General features: G+C 39.5%; 2 protein-coding genes across 3 annotated transcripts; both read right to left on the bottom strand.

Moving 5' to 3' along the window:
- Positions 1-117: 117 nt before the first annotated feature.
- On the bottom strand, positions 118-5190 carry gpr183a (G protein-coupled receptor 183a). Its single transcript, XM_085136163.1, has 2 exons — positions 4328-5190; positions 118-2481 (listed from the first exon to the last, which is right to left on the bottom strand). Exon 2 carries the CDS (start codon positions 2461-2463, stop codon positions 1363-1365), a length of 1101 nt encoding a protein of 366 aa, XP_084992289.1. The 5' UTR covers positions 2464-2481; positions 4328-5190; the 3' UTR covers positions 118-1362.
- A 6210-nt stretch (positions 5191-11400) lies between these two features.
- On the bottom strand, positions 11401-24430 carry LOC146500393 (G-protein coupled receptor 183). Of its 2 annotated transcripts, none has more exons than XM_085135527.1 (4): positions 24171-24430; positions 14903-15262; positions 14053-14567; positions 11401-13950 (listed from the first exon to the last, which is right to left on the bottom strand). In XM_085135527.1, exons 1-4 carry the CDS (start codon positions 24232-24234, stop codon positions 13786-13788), a joined length of 1104 nt encoding a protein of 367 aa, XP_084991653.1. In that variant the 5' UTR covers positions 24235-24430; the 3' UTR covers positions 11401-13785. The 2 variants fall into 2 exon arrangements, with proteins under 2 accessions (XP_084991653.1, XP_084991654.1); XM_085135528.1 differs by lacking the exon at positions 24171-24430 and adding an exon at positions 15388-15512 and having other exon boundaries at positions 11402-13950.
- Positions 24431-24648: the final 218 nt, after the last annotated feature.

Raw genomic sequence — 24648 nt, 5'->3', positions numbered from 1 at the left:
CAGATTGAACTAAATTAAATAATGCAATGTGTTACAAAGTTACAATCAATTAAATGTAAAGACTGGCAAAGATCATGGGCCTTTAAATGTTTTCTAACTATCTTCAGATTTTGCTACACTTTATTTTTTTTTTGTGAATTTAGAGTTTTGCAATGCTTTCCGTTTCTTTGGGTAATTCCAGTCACACATGTATGATGATTGGTCTATCTCAGGCTTTATTGCACTAGTTGTACTTCTAAAATCATCATACTAAAGAATAAGTTTAGCACCCTTCCAAAAGTACGGCATAATGGTTACATATTTAAAGATTTCTAATGCCCCCAAATTTTTTGTAGAGTACTACGAGCTCGCTCGCAAAGCTAAACAGTTTTACAACTGACTTAACAGATGTTAATCACTTAGCAAACCACAGGGTGAAATGCAGTTTCTGCAGTTTTTCAGCGGTTTTTGGTCACGTTAGTACCCTTTTATAAATATATCACTACACATGGCATACAGTTTTCTGACGGCCGTTCCTGTGGCCTATTTACATGTGGTAAATGCTGTGTGTTGCTCACACATTAAACCTAAAATATAGACCATAAAATTCAACAAGAAACATAACAAACTGCTGGTGGAACATATAGCACTTGAAACCACTGCGTCTCTAACTCTTGCGCAGACAGAAAATAATAACTATAGAAACAGATCCAGAACAATTAAAGTTGTTGCAAACGTTTCTTTAAATAAAAAAAAAAACAAACAAAAAAATACAACCTCATCCTCAAGCCACTAAATAACAATGCATCATTACCCAAACAGGAAAATATTAAATGTGTTGCTTTTGCAAACATTTAAGGTTGGCAGATTTTTGGAATAATCTCTGTCGATTTCCCAGGAACTATTACACCTGAAAGCTGAACCGAAACTTGGGGAAAATAAAAGACAATTGAAGCGTGATTCTGTATGAGAATGAAACTCTGTCAGATCTAATTCATTCTTACTTTTCAGTTCATGGAAGTATCACTGTAAGTGAGTCCCTTTGATGTGTGGTTTTGAATCCAGGGGGCCTTCCAGACCTGTGTGGCTCTATTGGTACTGTGGTTTCCTCCCATTCTCCATGTTAGCTCTGCAACAGGTTCCTCCTTGAATTCTCAGACATTTCCAGAAATGTCCTTTGAGTGCTTTCACTTGTGGAAAACAATCCATTAACTTCCAGTGTCTACAGATGCTGGGCATTTGTGATGATGTAAAAGTCAATTTAAAGGTTAAAACCTCTTTATTTGAGACACTATCTTTGAGAAAAGTCACCCTGAGAAAAACAAAATGAAACAAAAAGATTCCTCTTATTCTGTGCAGCTCTTTGTCCCTTAATTCTTTAGATCAGTCGTGATAGTGGGATCTTCGTTCTGTGACTGTTCCCGTAACTGAGCTGTTTAGCTGGATCTTGTTACCGTCGAGGAAATCCTTGGAGGAACCTTCAGGAGACACTCTCACTGCGCTGGAGAAAGATATGCTAACGTGCACCTTCAGGATTTTCAGGAGTTTTCTTTTGTAGCCCTTACAGGCAAAGAAGTAGATAAACGGATCCAAGCAGGAGTTGAGGTTCATCAGACATACGGTGATGTGCAGTGACACCTGAAAGGCTGTGAGCTGACTGCAGTCGGGTTCCGACACCAGCTTGCGGATCATGTACTGCAGGAGGTCAATGTGGTAGGGGCTGAAGCACACGATAAACACCACGGACACGCAGCAGATCACTCCGATGGCCTTCCGGCTCCTGCCGGACTTGTCTGTTAAATGGTTGTTCTTGGCTGTTAAGTGAAGCTTGGAGCATAAGACAGAATAACACACCAGGATGGTGACGACAGGGATAACATAACCGATGCCAACAGCACCAATCAGTATAGTGGCAATATGTGGAACTTTATCAAGGTTGGGGTATTCCATGCAGGTGATGTAGCCATCAGGTTCATTGTGGCACATGTTCATGTTAAGCAGTGGGAGTGTCTGACCCAGGACCAGCAGCCACACGCCAACACAAATGTAGCGCACGTTACTGACTTTCCTGAGTCGGGCAAAACGCAGAGGCAAGACCACGGCGATGAAGCGGTCCACGCTGAGACAGGTCATGAAGTTGACTCCCGCATAGGTGTTGATATAGAAGATAAGGCCTGAGATCTTGCACAGAGCTTCTCCTAGTGGCCAGTGGAAACCCAAAGCATAGTAGATGATCCTCAAAGGCAGAGAGAGGGTGAAGAGGATGTCGGATATGACCAGGTTGAGAGAGTACAAGGTAGTGGAGTTTATCTTCTTCAGATTGGGACGGATTACATGGAGGGCCAGGCAGTTACCAAACAGTCCCACAAAGAACACAAGGCTGTAGAAAAGAGGTATGAGGATTTTGGCATACTCCCGATGAGCATACAGGGTGGTACAGTTAGAGGTACTGTTGAAGGTTGTGGTTGGGGCGGCAGAACCCATCTTAAATTTATTGAGTATCTGCAAAAAAGAAAAAAATACAATCAAACTTGGTTTCAATCCAGAGAGTAACACATTGCTTTGAATTTTTTTCTTATTTTTTGTATGTAACAAATTAAAGGAAAAAAATAAATAAACTGAACTGCTGAGACTTTCTGTATGATGATATGAAACTATTCTCAACGTTGGTGTGAGAACACATAGAGGGTTACAGATCCATGACCGTGTTTCGAAAGGGAAGTAAAAGGAGTATGTCTCAAAGTCAATTTCCTCACAGTCTACAAAATTGTTGCGTAAATGGCAGTATCATTAAAAAAATCTTAAATGGCAAGGCCGGTGTTATCTTTTAGGTTGTGTTTCTAAACTCTAACAAATTATGAAGTTATATTTTTAAAAAAATTGTTGCTATGGACAGTCAAAGCAAGCAAATTGACTATTTTGTTCTTCACGTAAGTAAAACCTGATCTGTCAACAGTGGGAGTTAACAATGAGTTGTGAACCAGTGAACACTGTGAACAAAGTGCTGTAAGGTACAAATAGATTTTTTGCTTTGTAGTGCCATCTTGTGGTTTAAAATTATGTGCAAACAAAGATACACCTGATATCTGAGAGGAACTGGTGACAGACTGGAACTGCAAAGCACACGTAAACAGCCACACGTACAAAGCCTTGGCTTTCAAACATCACAGTCCCATCGACCCAGATGATTCATAAAATCCTGAGCCAACATCATAATGCATTACGAAAAAATAAACGAACGCCTCCAAAGGTTGTACATTCATGTCCCGACTGGCTACTTTTTCGCAGCATATTTAGCTTGCGCAGCTCTTCTCCTTTTCTATTCTGACAGATGATTGTGGTTTGTTTTTTTAATATAGCAGTGCCTTTATTAGGATTTTAATGATTTTGAGCATATTTTCCTTTTCATACATAAAGTTGGTTTTATATTTCTTATATTTCTGTCTGAAGTGACTACCAGGGAAAATAGTACAAGTCACGTTCATTTCCAAACTGTTCCAATCCTTTATTTAAATTTTTGACTCATAGGACGTGTCTGGCATAGCGCGTGTGGTTAAAAGTGCCATGAAGGAAGTCAGTGAACAATGCCTCTGCTCAACGGCTATTCTCAATGCAGCTGCAACGCTGTCACATAAACAGCACAAAAAAGGTTTATAAAAAAAAAAAAGCGGTGTTACTAGTTGGCCTTGTGTATGAGGAAGTGAGCTTCCCCAAGGTACTCTACCCTTGAATGCTAGGCAGTTGGAGTGCCACATTGTGTACATTGAGACTGCCTTATCATTATCTATCTGCTTGACCACATGGTGGAGTGGAGAAAAACGTTTCCTTGCCCACCAATTGCATTTTGGACAAACCTGCAAGAACACTGTTGTTTTTAAATAGTTTCAAAAAGCTGTTGTATGACTTCACAAATTTGAAAAACAATAGTCTTGTGTGTGTGTGTGTGTGTGTGTGTGTGTGTGTGTGTGTTATAAAAGTGTGGTTCTTAAGACAGTTAATAATGTGGTTGTGGTAATGTCACGTTTACACAAGTGAGCGAGTATTTTGTTTTTCTGAATCTGCCAAATTCAATTACATGAAAGAATAAAGGATGAAGATTGTAACGATATCAGCATGCACCATTTAAAAATGTTTATTTAAATACTTTTTTTTTTTTGCTTTGGTGTGAGACATTTACGTGGAGTAAATTCCTGACTCTAGCCTATGCCCTGTTTTCATACCTTTAGTCCACGTATATTAATCTATATGATCACCTGAAATTGATTTTGGCAAGTCAAAAGAGACACGGTGTTCACCGTTACACTACAAAACAAGTTCAAGTTTGGAAAAAACACAGAGAGAAACTTACCTTACAGAGGGAACGTGCTGCTCATCAGACTTGAAGTCCCATTTATTCAACCGACGTTATTTTTGGCGGAAAGATATCACAGCTGCCCTGAGCGCGGTACCGTCACACTGACCCGGGTGAAAATAACAAGACAAAGTAATCAAGATCAGTATCTCCTGCCAGTAACCATAGTGACAAAATATCCTGTTCTAGCGCTCAGTTTTTCTCTCTCTCTCTCTCTGTTTCTTTCGCACCATTTGCCCGTCTCTCACTTTTCTCGGTTTAACTCAACTTTTTCAAAAGTTTTGTCTTTAAAAAAAAACTCTTGCAAAACACCTACTGATTACGCCAAAAGACGTGCTCAGTGTCACTCGTTACATCAAAATAAAACAAATCATTTCATTGGCATTTGTGGTCTAAAACGTGGGTGGTGAGCCATGTGTGACTTTTTGAGGGGGGGCGAAATGTAGGTTTCATACACATGCTGTACCCATGTGAGTACTCATGGGAGGATGTTGCTTCAGGTGCAGGAGTATGACCGTCAGCATTTTTATAAAATCCTATATGCAACACAGCAATTTTTTTTCCCTTAATGTATTTTTGTAAAGAGACCGGCTCACAACAGCACCACACTTCTCTCCAGTAATCCTCAATTCAAGCTCATAGTAATTCGCTTCCTTCTGATCAGTTTTCCCCTAGACTATACAAATGAGTGATAGCTAAATGAGTGCTAAACTTCCCCTTCACTCCAAAGATACCTTGGCTTTGATGTTATTAGCTCAGGCTCACTTTCAAAAATGACGAACCACACAGCTCTGAGACGACACAAATATAGTAAAGAATCCCCGCAGGCAAATATAAGCAATGTGGCATTCGCAAACATGCTTTGGAGTAAGAGATCAGAGACTGGTTTCACTGTATTATGTGGTTATGCCTTGATATATTGCAGAGAAAAAAGAAAAAGGATTTTACATACCTGTGCTTTTAAATGAGCAGGTTTTCTGAAGGCATCAATTAACTTTAAGACAAAATTCTATTGCTATGCTCAAATTAGAGCTTCAAATTCGGTATACTTACAGCTTATAACAACAGTTATCCTGTGGTTTTCACACCTTTAAATCACCACCGCCCTTTAGGATACTTTGAATTTGAACGCGCACAACTACAGGATGTGAAGTGTGATGGCAACTGCATAGTGGAGAGCATAAATATCTTTTCTGCACCTTTTGTTTTTCCATTCAGTCATTCTGTTGACTGCTTTTAAGGTGTGGAAGAACTTCAACTTCAAACTTCAAAGAAAAATTTTAAAATCACTAAGATATTTAGATATTTCTAAAAGAATTTCTGTTTTTCTGGTTTTTTGGGTTTTTTTTGTTGACCACAAACTTTCTTCCTTCAAAACATGTCTGGTAGTGAGAGAGAGGAAGCAGTTAACTTCCTCATGGCCTGTCCTTGTGCGTCTGACTCACTGGTTTTTAGACAGCCAGATCACGCCCGGTGATGACAGACAAAAGGCAAAGCATTTTACCATTGCTATTCATAGTAGACATATTGTACCAGTGCAAAGGCTAAGCCACTAATAACATTTTCTTGTAAATGTTGGGTTTTTGTTAAAGATATCTGATTTTTTGTGTGTGACAATAACAACAAAATCAATTGCGTAAAACAAAGATTAATAAAATGAGAAATTGGTTAAAAAAAAAAAAATTAAATTTAAAATTAAACAAAATCTGTACATCCTGTGCCCTTGGAAGGAAGTTTTGACAGAGAAACAGTGAAAAGGATTTCCTCCTGAGTTGCATATTATGGCACACAAACATTGTCACCATGGCTGTAAAGCAGCACTGAAAAAGTAGTATGATCTATGTGTCACTTGTCAGTGTATTCAAATGGTTCATAACCAGTTCAGAACTGTGGTTTGGTAGTATTAATATATAGGACACGTGAAACCAAACACTGCTAATTTTTAACATTAAGCTAAATTCTTACATATCAGACTATTCTACCCTTATTAAATTAAAAAAAAAACCCAAAAAACTGTTCATGATTTACAAATGTCACATATTGAATTGGCTGATCCACTAACAGGGTGTATAGCATTGTTTTTTATACCACTAACAGATTTTAAAAATGTGTAGAGTTGCTTATCAATAGTGCGATAGCAATCTTTTAAAGGCTGTTCAGCTTGTGGTTCAGTATAGTGCAACAGCAACAGGAAACTCCTGTGGCTATTCATCATACTGCTGAAAACGAGCCAAAAACAAATCTACCAAGTAACAAAATTCCCATGAGACTAACCAATATTGTATATAGGGTGATTGCATTAATATTTGAGAGCACAATTTACTTTAATTCATTTATAGGACAATAACAGCTGATGCTGTTCTGCTTACAAGAACTTCAAAACCAAGTTCAAACTACTTTTAAACATATTTACAAATCATCATTTCAACATTAATGCAATTCAGTGGCCTGTGGACCAATGGGTTCCTGTGATGACAATGACTTTATACAGTTTATTAGCAGGAAGTGGGACCATGTAGAGCAGAGGACATGTCGCAATAACTATGCTCTTGCAATCCTTATACATGTGCCTTTCTTGCCATGTCACAACTGTTTTTCTTAACTGTATCTGGCCGATTATCAAACTCTCTCCGTGAGATCAGGAGCATCTACTCAGGAGCAGTGCTCTCTTCTGGCAAGTGGAATGCACTGCAGGTTGAGATATTTAGATTATGTTGCAACAGGAGAAAGAAAACGAGAAGGTCAAAGCTTCGCTCGCAACACATGGTACACACAGTACTTGCGTCATAGCATAAAGAAGTCACAGGATGGCAGTAATGCCTTTACAGTTCTTTTACCTGCAACAAAAAGAGATAAATTTCAAGTCAGTGCTGGAATCAGCAGGCCTTAAAGAGATTTATGTCACTATCTGTGCATGCAGGGTGTACACATTGCCCTAACTAGAGTAAATTGCATGGGATTAATAGATAGATATTGAAATTTGAAAACTAAAATTAACTGGTAAAATGTTTAAAATGTTTCACTAAAATCAGATTTTCCCCAATTTTCCTATCAATATACAGTGTAAAGAAATTAGGGCTGGTTCAAGAGTTTTGCACAACTAAGCTAAAGCAACTCAGAGATAATTGACAATTTCAGGAATTTCTTTGAGATCTACGTACAGTGGTTAAGGTAGTTTATCTTACACAAGTACTTCTTTTTAGTATCTTCTTTGACAACAACCTTGCCAAACACATTAAATCTGTTTTTCTAACTAATTGAACTGGTCTAAGGTAACAGAATCCTGTGCTGTTTAATTTTATTTCTACTCAAGAATAAAAGTCAAATAAAAAGTCTATTCAACTTTGGATGGAATGGAGAGAGTTTGTAATCGGTTCAGTTTATTTTTTTGTCTGTTTGTTAGAAGTCTAGCATCCACAGTTTTTTAAGATATCGTTTTCAAATTGTGTGTGACGGTAGATACAAATAACAGTGCAAGATGATTTAATTTTGGTGAATCAAGGTTAAACTCAAGGTCACACCAAATGTGAAAATAATAATAATAAAAAAACCCTTACTGTACTACCCACAATTTTTTAAAGCATTTTCAAGCTTCATAAAAATCTGCTAAGACTTGGGGGACATGAGTACCCTGGTTGGCTGAGGATTTGACCTTGGCAGTCATTGTTAGCACCCAAGGTCAAAGTTGTTCTTGAAAAAAAAAATGTCAAGAAACAATATCATGTAAGTTTTCATATGAAAGGGCAATGAGAGAGCTGTACAACACACATCTTATTTGACCCCATAGCAGCCTGACGTCAGAGTGTTTTAATAAAAACATTATAAAATCTTAAAGTTTTAGTATAGCCTCGGCCCTTGGGGAAGTTGTGCTCTCTGAGTGCTCTTATACTATATTATATTATTTTAAATAATATTATATTATTATGTAATATGTTATTGCACACTTTATTGTATTATACTAGAATATAAATTATAAATCTGTGCGTTCATCATTTGTTTGAAGCCGGCTCATCTCCTGCAACCACTTTTCCGAGAATACGCGCTTCTTTTGCGGTTCGGACTCCTGACATTTCTTTGGAGGTGGAGGAACACCAAAGTAATTGCTTACAGGAGCTTGCTTCTTCGACATCTTTAAGAGTTATAAACTAATGTCTGTCCTCCTCCAGAAAATCTTATGTATGCAAACGCGCGTTGCAACTTCTTATCTGGTGCGCGTCTTTTATTTTGACAGCGAATGCGCACCCGCGGACCACTTATGTGCACCCCTGTTTATATTGTTGGAAACCCCACTCTATGGGGACGAGCATTGTCATCTTGGAGGACTGAGGCTCCTGTTAGTTATATTAATAAATTGGTAAATTGCCAATATGTCTTGTTTATTTTTCAGACATCAATAATCTGATCCAATAACCAACACCAAACAAGGGTTAATAGGAGCTGTTTGACAGTAGTAGAGAAGATTTGGCGCAAACCACATACTCAACTCTGCTGCTCAACACAAAAATAGATTTTCCTTACACGTGTGGAGAGGTGGCTAAAACACAGACATTCTGTAATTAAGTGGGTTTAAAAATAATATTGTAAAAGTTGAAGTACTGTTTCAACTTTTACACTGAAGCAAAAGTGGAAAAGTACAGGCTCCGAAATAAACCTAAAGTAAGAAAGTAAACAAAGATAACTCTTTATAAGATGTTTCTACCAGCTATTTTTGTCCAAAGCAAACTGAACCTTGTGCTATATTAATGTAATAAAATTATATTAGCAAAAAGACAGAACTCATTTTATTTCTGCCTTTTATTCTTACTATATGCTCAACATAGCAGCACACTGAGTGCTATTCAAGTAGGAGAAAGATCTTACAGTTTTTCTCGATTGCTTAAACACTATAACCAGTCTTGTGAACCCAAATTTAATAACCATAATGACACTTTCCAAAACGGACACCCACTGTAAACACTGAACTGTAAACACTATGCCCCTGCTTTACCACATGAGTCAGATGTGGTGAAATGTTACTGCAAAACTCTACTCAAAAATCCCTACATTTGTCAGTGCTGACACCATGTGGTCACTTAGAAAGCACTAGCAGTCAATAGTGGAAACACTAGGAGTCAAACTGTATCACAGACCAATCAGAAACTTTGATGGATAGACAAAATGACCAAAGTCAGCTCATTTAGGATGAAACAATGGATCCAAAGACAAGCAAAGGAAAAGGTCAAGGAGGAGGAGGAGGAGGAGGAGGAGAAGGCAGTCTAGGACACCAGTGAGGAGGAGGTGGGCGAGGTAGAGGTGGAGGAACATAATTGACCATCGGGCTATTGTAAATGTCCCTGGTCAGCGTGGAGGGAATGTCACTCTGTGTGCAGCCATCAGCCATGGAGGGATACTCCACCGCCAAGCCATTCAAGTACCCTATAACACTATGCTTCTCCTTACTTTTCTTGATGGTCTAAGACAAAATATGTTCCAGTTGGACCACAGGGAACCAGCACAGCCAGAGCACCCTCACTATGTTGTTGTTTGGGACAACGTCAGCTTCCAAGGCGCTGCTCTGGTTCATGACTGGTTTACCAATAACCCAAGGTTTTCTAACATCTTTCTGCCTTCATAGCCTCCCAGGCAGGCCCAAAACCATAGGGTATGGTTTTGGGTGTAGAGCTTCATTTTGACCTCAAAATACAATGTTTGGGAAATTGGGTGAGACCTTATGGATTTGTGTTTTGAGAATACGAGGCATAGTTTCAAAAAATTTGTTTAAGCAATCGAGAAAAACTGTAACATCTAGCTGCACTGTTTTGTACAGCTTCACAGGTACCAATGGAAGTTCAATAAATACGGGGGTGGGGGGGGGGAGGGGGAGTCTCTCTTGGGATCTCAAAAAAAAAAAAAATGCATTTTGGATTTCGCAAAAGTACTTTTTTTTTCTCTTTACCAATGTCTCTTGCTCCATAACTAGTAGTTCTTACCTTTAAATAGAACTCTGTCTTCCTCTCCTTTCCTGTCTTTCATACATCTTGCTCCATCTTTGAGTGAAGTGACCTCTCATTCTTTTCTCCTGTTGGGAAATATAGCAATTGTACCGTTAGCTAGCATACAGAGTGTGCCCTAAGCTTCAAAGAAACAGTTTGTGTGTTTGCTGATGTTTGTTGAGCTGATAGAAACCCTACATTTGAAATTACCTACCACTTTTAAACAAAAACAAAACGTCACTCTTTGTGCTCATTTCTCTCTGTAGCGGTAGCTAGACGCTGAAGTAAGAACACCTGAATGTGGCGCAGTAAATTGTGCATAAATTACATGATTTTGTCTTTTTCATTTGCCTTTTTCATGATAAGCCGTGGTGATTGAATCAAAAACATTCAGGATTGAAGGTATACAGTAACGTGAAATAATAACTCCTCAAATGTCTTAAACCAAAAGTAACTACCCTGTTTTGAAAATGTAAGCAGTAGAAAGTAGAGATATTTGTGTTGAAATGTAAGAAGTAAAAGTAAAAAGTTTCCAGAAAAATAAATACTCAAGGAAAGTAAAGATAATGGAAAATTCTAATTAAGTACAGTAACACAGGATTTTTGCTTCATTGCTTCCCACCTCTGCAATTGTGCACCTTTTAAGGAGAAATCGGCTTTTATACACTATAGAGAAGACAGATGGCAGGAAAGAGGAGTGAAAGAGACCATCTATGCCCACTGTGAACAAGCATCTTTGAACAGAGGGGGTGTCTTATGACACCAACTGTCTGGCCCCTACAATGCAGTTTTGAGATCCCTTCCGAGGTGCCTCAACCCCACTCACATCTTGCGTCAGATGATCTCAATGGGTCACATAATGGGGTGAGGCAAAGTCTCACAATGGTTTCGCCCAAAAACTTTTTCACACGTTGGAGCATGTGATGAGGCACATGATCAATAGTGGGTCAACGACACTCTTAACAACTCCCACTAGGGATTAAATACCTGGGACCATTAGATATCACAGATACAAGCAGCAGAAATTATTTTCCTTCAAAGAGTGGCTCTTAGAGATAGGGTGAAGAGCTCAGTCATGCAAGAGGGACTCAAAGTAGAGCTGTTGTTTCTTCACATAGAAAGTTGAGATGGTCCAGGCATCGGACAAGGATGCCTCCTGGAAACCTCTTCTGTGAAGTATTCTGGGCATGTCCAACTGGGAGGAGGCCCAGGGGCAGACCCAGGACTCGCTGGAGAGATTATGTCTCTTGAGAATGTCTCAGTGGTGGTTGGGGTAAAGAAAAGTGTGGGCTTCTCTGCTCAGATTGCTCACCCTGTACCCAAACTAAATTAATCCCAAATTAATCCATCCATCCATCCACTTTCATAACTACCTTATCCCAGCTTGGACAGGGTAAAAAGTTAATTACCAGCCCATCGCATTCTCACATCCGAGCATCTAATATAGAATATACTTATTAACATAACAAGCTTGTCTTTGTTGCAGCTAAAATAGCAGCAGCAATTTCCTGCTAACCTCTGTAACTCTGTGCTGCCCATGCACAAACAAACAAACAAACACACAAAACACAAACATACACACACACTCTCTCTCTCTCTCTCTCTCACACACACACACACCTACACACACACACACACACACACGAGAATGTTTCTGGGGGAACTTCTTGTGTTGCACCAGAGTTTGGCACTCTATCTAGAGATCTACATAGAATATCAAACTTGTGGGTTCTTGCCAGATGTGATAAACTATTTATTGCTTAATTTTCTCACACCAGGAAGTGTTTCGTTTGCCTTTGTGGTTACCATTTCTGATGAGTTAAAATGCCGTTTCTAACAACCTCTTTGTTTGATCTGTTAAATGATCATTTTTCTCCTAATTTAAGGATCACATAGACTTAATCAAGTTCATGCAATATACAGTGAATTACTGAGCAGATCTCAAACAAATGAAGCCATTTCCATTAATGCTGCTTAATGTTGTTAGTATTATTGTCTTTATTTATACATTTTCATCATATACGTCAAATGCTAGTGACCCATATATGAACACATAAAATGTTTCTTAATTTGCCTTAATAAAATATGTAAAATCATTCAAGGTAATTCGGATTTACTTAGTAGAACTCATTAACCTTTACTATTCTGATCTGACAATGATGTTGCTTTCTACTGTTTTAATCATCTTTCATTTTTTTTCATTTCACTGTGTTTTCCTCAGAACCTCAGAAGACTAGAAGGGGGAAAAAAATTGTTTCCTTGTTTGTGTAGCCCGTGTCTTGACAAGTGAATAAATTCCCCAGCAATAAAAAAAAAAAAAAAAAAAAAAAAATTAGTAATCATTCAAAGCAGTTTAATGTTTCTTTATAGAATAGTTTATGCACATTGTTTTCGATGTAAAACTAAAGGGCAACATCTCCAGAAAAACTCAGGAAATGCGAAAGGTTAAATTTAAATATGACACTTTGTGCTATAAACAGACAATGTGCACCTGCGTAAATTTGCAAGGAGCGCACACACAAACACACACACACACACAAAATACACAGTGTACCCTCACCACAAGATGTGGAGCCCAGCAGGAATGAGGCCTATGATAGGGGAGCAGGAAAGGTGGGTGAGGAAGTGGTGATTTTCATCTGCGTACTCCCACACAAAACTCAGATGTGGGTATGAAAGAGAGAAGTGTGACATGTTCTCATTTTGTCCTACCCGCAGTTCTTCCATTTTGTGAAATACGTAATACTACTGGGATCATATGAATAACATCTTTGATAGCAGGAGTGTATGCTTTACAAATTTGCTCAAATGGTTCCTCTTACAGTGAAAAATTTCACCCAAGACTTGGCTGGGTATGTGCTTCTCTAACAAAAAAAGGAAGTACAAGCTGCTTCCGTGTTGCGTTAATGACCGCAGTATTTTCAGAAAGAGTTTGGAAACAAACACATAGGTTGGGACATTTTCTTAACAATGTACAAATACATAACTATACAAAATCCCTTTTACCACGAAAACATGGATTAGAGTAACTTCCTTTTACGATTACTGTATGACGCTGTTGATACTAGACTGAATACACATTGTAACCAAAAAACAAAATCAAACAAATTAAAAAACAAAAATAAAACAAAAATAAAGAAAAAACATAAAGAAGAAAAGAAAAGGCCATCATATGAACAACAACAACAACAACAAAACCACTTGGCAATATATACAGTACAAACAAATACTGGGTGCAACACTAACAGCTGAACAAGGATTTAGTTCTGTTCTTTTTACAGCTAAATTAAGGCACATACACTGCATGTGTCCATACATAATTGATATATATTTTAGATGGAAGGGATTTAAAAAACCACATCAGCAGAAGAGACTACGTAAAATAAAGCCCTTTTCTTTTTCTTTCTTTTTTAGTTTAGCATGGGAAAATAGGTCTGTGGCATATGTTCTATATGTGCATCTTGCAGAATCAGCTGTGGTTTCTCAGGTGTTGCTGCTGCTGTTCTCAGCTGTCATTTTGGAGGAGGCGCCGGAAGTATAGAGATAGTCTTTAAACAGGCTCATCACCCTCTTCTTGTATGTCTTAATGGCAAAAAAGTAGATGACTGGATCCAAGCAGCAGTTGAAGTTCATTAACGAAACGGTAATCTAGAAGGTAAGGGTAAATTATGAAAAGGAAAAAAAGAAAGAGAAATGACGGGGACATTTTAAAATCAATTGAAAAACAAAACAAAACACAGCAGTTCTCACCTGTAAAGACACCTTAAAGGCTCTCAGTTCTTCACAGGTTGGCTGGTGGTGTATTTTTCTGGCCATAAACTGGATGACATTGATGTGATAAGGGCTAAAACACACGATGAAAGTGAGGAGGATGAGCAGAATAATAGTGTTGGCCCTGTGATTCCTCCTTGAGCGACCAGTTACAGAGTTCTTTTTAGCTGCATCTCGCAGTTTAATGTTGATCTTGGCGTAGCAGCACATGATAATGGTAAGCGGGCAGCAGAAGGACACAACGCAGGCCAGAATCAGAAGATACGGAGTGAAGCGGGAGCCCTCGAAGTCGAAGTACTCCATGCAGGTTCGTCTTCCCTGATGCTCATGCAGCATGCTGCGGAACAGCAGAGGCGCTACCTCCAGAAACACTAGAGCCCAGACCAGGCAGCACACCCTTCGAACAACCTTTACACTCCTTAAACACTGCAGCCGGTGTGGATGCACCATGGCCAGGTATCTGTCCAAGCTGATGCAGGTCATGAAGCCGATACCTGGTGAGAATGTAATGGAAATGACACACAGCTTCTGCTTATTGCGTTCACCATCCCAGCTGCAATCTGAGCATTTTGTTTTGTGGTTGAACATTTGGAAATGTTTCATGTATTTCAAAAGTTTAAATGCAGTGCTTTTTGAGTGTTAGTAGATATATATGTCATATGTGACAGATATGATGTACTGATCATGTCTGTAATTACTGACATGTTTTGCATGTGTCTTTCTAAATAGAAAAAAGTGAACTAAAACTAGTATAAAGATCTGTCAGCATCTGTAGAGACATACACAAAGACAAGCCCCAAAGTACAATGAGAAAAATTTCTCATATTACCTGCATATGTGTTTGTAAAGAAAAGAAGTGTGGTCACTTTGCAGAGAAGGTCACCAAAAGGCCAGTCAAAGTGACGGATGTAGTAGGTAATTCTCCCAGGAAGTGCCAGTGTGAACAGAGCATCAGATAAAGCAAGGTTGACCAGATAAATGGAGGTGGAGTTGAACTTCTGTTTTCTCTGGCAGATGACACGGAGAACCAAACTGTTGCCGCATGTGCTGATGATGAATACCACAGAGTAGAAAATGGGGAAAAGGACCGCTGCGGCTCTTTGGTACACAAACACATCACAGCTGCTCTGGTTTGATGGAACTGCAACAGAGTCCAGGGTCATGTTTCCACCAGCCATCTTGCCTGTCACTTTATTAAAATAAGAAAGAATGTCATAATAAATCATCACAGGCAGAAAAATGCAAGTAAATACAGGAGCAACAGACCACTGTGCTGCTATATAAATAAAGAAAACTATAGTAAGGAATACTTACAGTTAGAAACAGAGTAACCAAGTTTTTTTTAAACTGTAAATGCTGCAGAGTCTGCTAGTTATGGTTGTAAAAGAAGCAGCAAGGCTTGAAATATCTTTGCAAAGTTTATGTGAAGTGTTCAAATCCCACCTCTCCTTTCTGACATCACACATTACATTTGGGTAAATGTCACACATGAACAACAACAGTAGTTGCATGTTAACATCCTGTTCCCCAGGACATGCAATGCATTAAAATACCCTCATTTAAGATATATTGTACTTGTATCAATTGTCATCCTATTTGCCATTTCAGTTTTTTAGTATTTTACTTTTTAATTGGGATGACAATGCTACTTTAAATCACAAGCTGTGAGGCAGATAGTCATTATGTATTTACATGCATATACATACATATATGTGGCATAAATTTACATACATGCTGAGAACATAACAGTAACATTCATATATGTTATTTCTAAAAGTTTATCGTTATTGGGTATTAACACTTAAAGTGTGACAACAAGAAGCCACTTGGACTATGATGTGTGACTTCAATTTTGTTTTTCTTTTTTCCTTTGTGCAGACAAAATATATATAAACCATCACAGGTTTGCACTGTTTGTGGTGGCAGAAATCTTGTTTGAGGGGAGGGTTTGTGATGCAAACTACGGGGGAAATCAAATTAATTGAAATTAATTTGAGTTTTTGTCAGTTGCACAGTGGAGTAACTAAAAGATTATGAGATTTGGAAACAAAAAGGTTGTCTACCAATTCACTAGTCAGCGTGTCCAAGTACCCTTGGGCAAGATGCTGAACCCTGACTTGGCCCTGAGGCATCTGTCAGCAGCAAGTGAGGATTTGCCCCTGTGAGTTTGTGTGTGTGTGTGAGTGTTAAACAAAAAACGATATGAATGTGTGTGATTGGGCGAATGGGACTTGTAGTAGAAAGCATTACAAGTGCTCAAATAGAGTAGAAAGGGTACTTCAGTACATAAATACGAATCGTTTTACGATTCAGAAAGAGAGAGATATGAAGTGATCTGGGCATAAGGAGAAGATACAGTATATCCTATCTTGTCTTATTCTGTCTTATGTCTAAGAGTATGCACCTCATTTGGGAGCAGGTTGACTAGAACTGATTACCTCTTCTTGTAGAGTCTGAATATATTCAAAAGCAAGACTTACATGCATCCCACAGAATGAGCAGTGATATGATTTGAATTGACTGCAGTTAACATAGGAGTCACTTTCACTGCTGCTGGCAGTGGGTGCAGCGCCGTTTTGAGAAAGGTTAGATGAAGTGATAGAGTGTGAGGTTTTATTACGTTCCCGTCTCTGAGGTTTTTCAAGTTCATACTCTTATGTAGCTGAGGTAAATGCAGAAGGCCTGAGATGGTACTGATGGAAGATATAGCAGGAAGCTAAAGTATTGCTTGATGTGTGAATGAAACACTAACAGTCTGAAGGCAGTTGTGTCTCCGTATATATATATGTGTATGTACAAATCAAAACCACCAACCCGCCTGAAAGATTAAAAACATATAAACACTCTAAACTGAAATACAAGGTGTTAAATTCTGAGAATAGTTATAGCGGTTACATGTGGCAATGTGAATCTGTGTTGGCAAAGGAAGGTGCAACACGAGCTTCACTGCAAACAAAAGACACAGTGTGCTCATACTACTTCACTAACAAAAATGAGGTGCCCCAACTTTTTGGACTGTTTTGTATTTTAAAGTGACAACATCAAGACGATCAAGAATAGTCCAGTGGCGTTGATGGAGGGAAATCCCTGCTAATTCTAACAAATTCTGACTAATTTTAACAAATGTGTAGCTACAGCTGGCAGTGTCAGCAGCCACCTGGCAGCTGGAGTTGCCATTTCCCTCGTGACACATGACTATAAAACCTTTATAATTGAAACTGATGAGTGAAAAAACAAAAAAGCAAAAAACAAAAGTGAATGCATGTATGTCTTTCTGTCTGTAAATATGTCTGTGCAGGTTCTCAGTCATCCAGGTCAAAGTAATCTAAGTAGCTTGAAAAGGGGTATAGAGTGAGGTCATGTTAAAAATCCATTCATATTTGGCTTACATCCACCAAGGTCTTCAAGATAAACTTAATGATTTATTGATCAAAATTGACAAAAAGCCTTAGAACCTAGAAACTATGATTCTTATAAGTGTGGTGTGTATTGTTAACATATAGAAAGTACCATATAAAGATGTCAAATTTGACCTCTGACCTCTCCTTCAAGGTGAAAGTGATAATAATGCTAGATTATAAAGTATTCAGCCATCTTTAACAGCCATAGAACTTGAGTAGCATTCCATTCTTAATCCATAAGGTTTGATATGATGTCGACCCATGCTTTGTAGCTATAACAGCTTCAACTCTTCTGGGAAGGCTTTCCACAAGTTTTAGGCATGTTTATGGGAATTTATTACCATTCTTTTAGAAGCATAATTGGTCAGTCACTGGTCAGACACTGATGCTGGACAAGGAGGCCTGGCTCGCAGTCCCTACTCTAATTCCTGAAGGTGATCTATTGAGTTCAGGACTTTGTGCAGGTCAGTCAAGCTCTTCCACACCAAACTTGCTCATTCATAGACCTTGTTCTGTGCACTGGTCTGCAACCAAGTTGGAATTGGAAGGGACCATCCCCAAACTGTTCCCACAAAGTTGGGAGCATGAAATTGGCCAACTTTCCATAAACCATAATCACCCCTCCACCAAACTTTACACTTGGTACTATGGAGTCAGACAAGTACATTTCTCCTGGCAACAACCAAACCCAGACTCGTCCATCAGTTTGCCAAACAGAGTACAAGGACGATGTGCTTTACAGCACTGCATCTGGCACTTTATATGTAACTGCTCAGTCATGAAAACCCATGCAGAATCTTTCCCCTATGTGCCTCAGCACCCACCAATCCCCACTCTGTTATTTTACATGGCCTACTGCGTCATGGTTGAGTTGCTGTCATTCCAAATCCCTTGCACTTTGTTATAATATTACTACCAGCTGAATGTGGAATATTTATTAGGGAGGAAATTTTACAACTGGACTTGCACAGCTAGCATCCTATCACAGAACTCACTGAGCTCCTTAGAGAAACCCATTCTTTCACAAATGTTTGTTCAGCAGTCTGCGTGCTTAGGTGCTTCCCACATAGCAAAATTGGTATGGCCCGGATCTGGCCCACACTATGTGCTTACACATGGCCCACATACTGCAAAGAATGACCCAGATCAGGTTTGCCAAATGTGGCCCACACATGGGCCAGCAGTAGACACACTGCTGGCTCTGTGCTGGCCCAGAACAGTTTCAGCTCTGGCCCCAGATGTCAGCCTAATGTGTACCTTAATCAAGCCATATAATAAAAACATGCCGGAACATGCAAAACACTGCAAAAGTAACATGACAAAACTCTGTTCAGACAGTGTATGGACTGATTCTTTTATAGTGCTTTTCTAGTCTTCAGGATTACTTAAATTGCTCTATACAACTTGCCCAATTTCACTAAACTGAGTGCTTCCTAACTACATTCACACTCTTGACATGCAGACTGGAGGAGCCAGGAATTGAACCACTAACCTTTCGATCAGAAGGTGACCTGTTCTCCCTCCTGAGCTACAGCCACCCACTGGCAAAGATGAGTAAACCGTCAATAGGTATTGGATAAAGTGTACACTCACAAACCTGTCAAACCTGCATTTGAAACGTTGGCTACCATAGCAGTATAGTATTGCAACACAGCATTTCTAACTAAAATAGGAGAATAGGAATATAAATATTGCCATCAATGCCAGGCCTGGCAAACATCTGGTTGACATACACCCTGCCATGACACCAGTCAGTCAGAAGTGCCAGCTTGATGCTGGATTCAGGGAAGACCTGTTTTCTATGGGCCTGGGCCACATAAACCAATCCACCAGGCCTGGCCCATATCTGCATTTCATTTCATTTATTTATTCATTTCAGGCACAACAAAATACATATATTGAACATAAAGTGCACAAAACAAAAAACAAAAATTACCTGAAAAGGAGTGGGACGAAGAAAACTTATTAAATCCCACCCCTATACTCACTCATCAACAAAAAACAATAAGCTTCCCACAGCTACGCCCATCGTTACAACCAAACAAACCAGCAACAGCCCCGGGCACATGCAAGCATCTCAACGGCAGCTCGCAACAACAATTAGAACCATCATAACTAAATACAGAATATATAATAATTATAATTTGCATTACCACAGGTAACAGGCAATAATAATTACATAGTGACAAACACACATACATACATATATGTCTACACACACATATACATACATACGCACACGCTTTTTTTTTTTTTTTTTTTTGGAATCCATACCAGCAATGGTAAGAGAACAGACATTACAGAGCACACTAAAACCATCATTGATGGTTTACCACTTACCATCCCAGAAGTCAGCCAACAGTGCCGACTTGATACCAAATCCGGGCCAGACCTGCTTGCTATGTGGGTTCTTGTACCAAATGACTGGAACACCTTAGTTCAGTGATTTGGATGGGTGAGTAAATGTTTTTGGCAAAATAGTGTATTCCTTAAAACTGTGCTAGGCACATTTGTGGCGATTCTGAATATAACATTACTTTGAACCTCTGAACTCTTCTTCAAGGTCAAACTTGTATTAAAAATGTATTTTATCTTTAAAACTATTGTTAAAGTTCCATTGCCTTTGTTTGTATTGGCAACATTTAGTAAATGATACTAGTATATGGGGATTCTGAATATCACATTATAGTTTGCATCCAAATATCATGCCCCATTTGACTTCTGACCTCACTTTTACATTTCACATTTGTCTTTCTTTCAAGTTGACTCCAACATGTCTCTTTTTTATAGCAGTATAAAATTCTTAAAGTACTTTTAAAAAGAACAAAGAAAACAAAATGAATATATACAAAATACTTTAAAGTAAATTCTGCCCAGAGGGCAACCTGCCTTTGCAGAGCTCTGTGGTCTTTGAGTGCTTCTTGTTCTACAGTAAGCTATTTGACTTTCACTGTGGATACACTTAGGAAGTTGCTTTGTGGTTTACTGGTTAATTGGTTAAACGATCCCTGGTTTGCAACCAAGAGACACAAACCCAGCTTTAGGGAGGTCACAAGCTAGTGTACTCTTTGTGCTGGTCCCAAGGTAAACACAAAAAATAATTGAGAAGCTGAAAGTACATATTGTGGACACTTATGAAAGGTACAAAAATAAGGGTTTGTTTTACTTTGACAATGCTAGCAATAATCCACAAAAAATATCATAACTTAAGCACATCATGTGATGTGAGGGAGAGAGCCTCAGTTGACTGATGTGCTAACTGAGTGTCGAAGTCTGGGTGTGAAAAATGGCACATTTTCGCATCATCAGGGGCTAGTAAATTTACCATAGATTACAATATCTAACTTTGTGATTTATTAATTATTGATCGACAAGAAAGACTTTTACTGGAAGAGGAGGACAGTTAACTGGAAAAAAGAACTCACAATAACTTATAGCAGGCTTCATCCATAAGTTACAGTGGGGCAAAAAAGTATTTAGTCAGCCACCGATTGTGCAAGTTCCCCCACTTAAAATGATGACAGAGGTCAGTAATTTGCACCAGAGGTACACTTCAACTGTGAGAGACAGAATGTGAAAAAAAAAAAAATCCATGAATTCACATGGTAGGATTTGTAAAGAATTTATTCGTAAATCAGGGTGGAAAATAAGTATTTGGTCAATAACAAAAATACAACTCAATACTTTGTAACATAACCTTTGTTGGCAATAACAGAGGTCAAACGTTTACTATAGGTCTTTACCAGGTTTGCACACACAGTAGCTGGTATTTTGGCCCATTCCTCCATGCAGATCTTCTCAAGAGCAGTGATGTTTTGGGGCTGTCGCCGAGCAACACGGACTTTCAACTCCCATCACAGATTTTCTATGGGGTTGAGGTCTGGAGACTGGCTAGGCCACTCCTTTGTTGCCCGGGCGGTGTGTTTTGGATCATTGTCATGTTGGAAGACCCAGCCTCGTTTCATCTTCAAAGTTCTCACTGATGGAAGGAGGTTTTGGCTCAAAATCTCACGATACTTGGCCCCATTCATTCTGTCCTTAACACGGATCAGTCGTCCTGTCCCCTTGGCAGAAAAACAGCCCCATAGCATGATGTTTCCACCCCCATGCTTCACAGTAGGTATGGTGTTCTTGGGATGCAACTCAGTATTCTTCTTCCTCCAAACACGACGAGTTGAGTTTATACCAAAAAGTTCTACTTTGGTTTCATCTGACCACATGACATTCTCCCAATCCTCTGCTGTATCATCCATGTGCTCTCTGGCAAACTTCAGACGGGCCTGGACATGCACTGGCTTCAGCAGCGGAACACGTCTGGCACTGCGGGATTTGATTCCCTGCCGTTGTAGTGTGTTACTGATGGTGACCTTTGTTACTTTGGTCCCAGCTCTCTGCAGGTCATTCACCAGGTCCCCCCGTGTGGTTCTGGGATCTTTGCTCACCGTTCTCATGATCATTTTGACCCCACGGGATGAGATCTTGCGTGGAGCCCCAGATCGAGGGAGATTATCAGTGGTCTTGTATGTCTTCCATTTTCTGATGATTGCTCCCACAGTTGATTTTTTCACACCAAGCTGCTTGCCTATTGTAGATTCACTCTTCCCAGTCTGGTGCAGGTCTACAATTCTTTTCCTGGTGTCCTTCGAAAGCTCTTTGGTCTTGGCCACGGCGGAGTTTGGAGTCTGACTGGTTGAGGCTGTGGACAGGTGTCTTTTATACAGATGATGAGGTCAAACAGGTGCCATTCATACAGGTAACGAGTGGGGGACAGAAAAGCTTCTTACAGAAGACGTTACAGGTCTGTGAGAGCCAGGGATTTTCCTTGTTTGAGGTGACCAAATACTTATTTTCCACCCTGATTTACGAATAAATTCTTTACAAATCCTACCATGTGAATTCATGGATTTTTTTTTCACATTCTGTCTCTCACAGTTGAAGTGCACCTCTGGTGCAAATTACTGACCTCTGTCATCATTTTAAGTGGGGGAACTTGCACAATCGGTGGCTGACTAAATACTTTTTTGCCCCACTGTATCTACCTCCTTGTTTGGTATATTGTCTAATAAATATTAATATAGTCACAGAAGGTCAGACGCAGCTGACTATTGTTAATCCACACCCATAAATATAGACCCCATCTCACCTAATTTTTGGTTCTGTAAAGTATAGTGCAGTAAAAGTACAGTAAAAGCACAGTGGAAGCTCTCTGGCTATAGTATTTTACTTGGTTACCCACAAAAGATTTCCAGCTTTGCATAATTGAAATGGATGGCTGCTGGATAGACAAAAGGTCACTAATCGTCACCAGTCAAATGTGGTTATAATACAGCTCACTTAAGTCACAATAAAAGATTCATGCAGACAGTGTCACCTGCAGGTTAGGAGCCTGCTGCACTTCAGGCCTAAATTTCATGCTCCATTAATGATGTTGTGCCCTGAGTTAAACATCTCATACCATCTGAAAGATGTGCTGGAAAAGGAAAAGACAGTTGTTCGTTAAGCCCTCACTAGGTGTCCTGAGGGTATCTCAGTGTTAAATTCTGCAGAAGCTCAGGAAGACACGAAGGGAGAAGATTACACCAATCCTACCCATGTAGGGTCTCTACTAAAGCCCCAAAATGGGCTTCAGCAGTACCCACAGAGAGATTTTAAACCTGGGTGTACACGAGAAACATAATACACAGCACATTGTGCATTTGAATGATATTTTGTGTTCTGACAAATACCTGAAATAAAATAAGTGAAGAAAACACCAGTGGCAGCAGCAGCATAAAAAGTTGCACATGGTAGTTTGTAGTAGCGTGCTTGCAGTTCTCTGGGTTGATGGGTGTGTGACATGAAAGGTCTTAGGAAATCGAAAGTGACGACCCAGCATGGAACATGCATGGAAGTCACTTCTCAAAAATGTGACCTTTTTCTGGTTGTTAAGTCAGGGGTGGGCTAAAAAAAAGGAGGGGGTTGAGGAGAGAGGGGAACAAAGTGATTTGAAGAGAATTACACAATACTCAATGGTGCAACTCCAGTCCATAAAAGAACACCCCAGAAGGCATATCGTTTTAAAGGCACCCTCACGGTGGAGGGGAACCAGGGGTGTGTTGGTGAGCCAAACTGGGAATGACTTCTGGTGTCCACAACATGTGTAGGATAGTCAGCGTGGTTCCACAAATGATGCCCAACCAAATTTGGGATGTTTTTTGCTGCCAAAATGAATTGCGTGTGAAACTTGCCCCACTCACACGAGACACACAAAGTGTACTTTATTAACTTCACTGTGCTGCTGTTTATTTGTTTGGCAGCCAAATAGAAGAAATAATGACTGGAAGAAACAGGTGTTTTGTTTTTTTTACTTTAACACAGAAATGTCAAAAAAAAAGAAAGAAAAAAGAAAAGAAAAATCTGTTCTTATGTGCAGTGCTAATTCTGGGATAATTGCAATATAATATAAAACCACTAGAGGGTGGGCGAACATTACAAATCCGAAGGATAAACTAACTCATAAGTTAGCAATAAGCAAAGAAAAAGCGCTTGAGCGAAAGCTTTAATCATTTTAAAACTTCTTTTTATTAAAACTGTCATGTCTGCATTATTTGCGTTTGCACGGGATCACTGTGGTAGTGTTAAAATTGCGTGCTTGTGTGAATGCGTGCATTTGTGTGAGTGTGTGCGTGCGTGCATAAGCATGTCTGGTGGACATACCGCAGGGGACTCCTGCGTTGTCAGTGGGCCTCATGTGGCTCGTGTCTGGTCTCATCAGTCGCATCAATCGCCGCCTGCCCTACTCAGGCCTTGTCCCCTTTGCCACCATGCTCGCGTGAAGACTTTCCTTTCACACTTTGGTTCATATTTGTCACCTTTATCACTGATGAGTCCTTTGTTGTTTTTCTGGAAACAATTTAACTCCGCTTGCTTCGGAGAGGCGAGAATGCTACACGACTCTTGTTACTATGGAAGAGTAACGACACTGAATGAGAGCGTATGTGCGAAAAGCAGCCGTTAGAAGCTGTCACGGGTGTCTGTGATTAGCAGGCCGCGATTTCTCTCACATTTCATTCTGAGCCTGTCTTAACGTAGGGGGTCACAGCCTGTTTTTAACACGCACCAAACCATTGCGTGTCATCGTTTCACAGCAGTGGACATGCTGTGAACTTACTGTATATGAACTGTATGCCAGACT

This window comes from Neolamprologus multifasciatus, chromosome 16, assembly GCF_963576455.1.
Source record: "Neolamprologus multifasciatus chromosome 16, fNeoMul1.2, whole genome shotgun sequence".
Classification (NCBI taxonomy): Eukaryota; Metazoa; Chordata; class Actinopteri; order Cichliformes; family Cichlidae; genus Neolamprologus; species Neolamprologus multifasciatus.
Note: the sequence above shows the minus strand (reverse complement) of the source record. Positions and strands in the feature narration are given on the sequence as shown.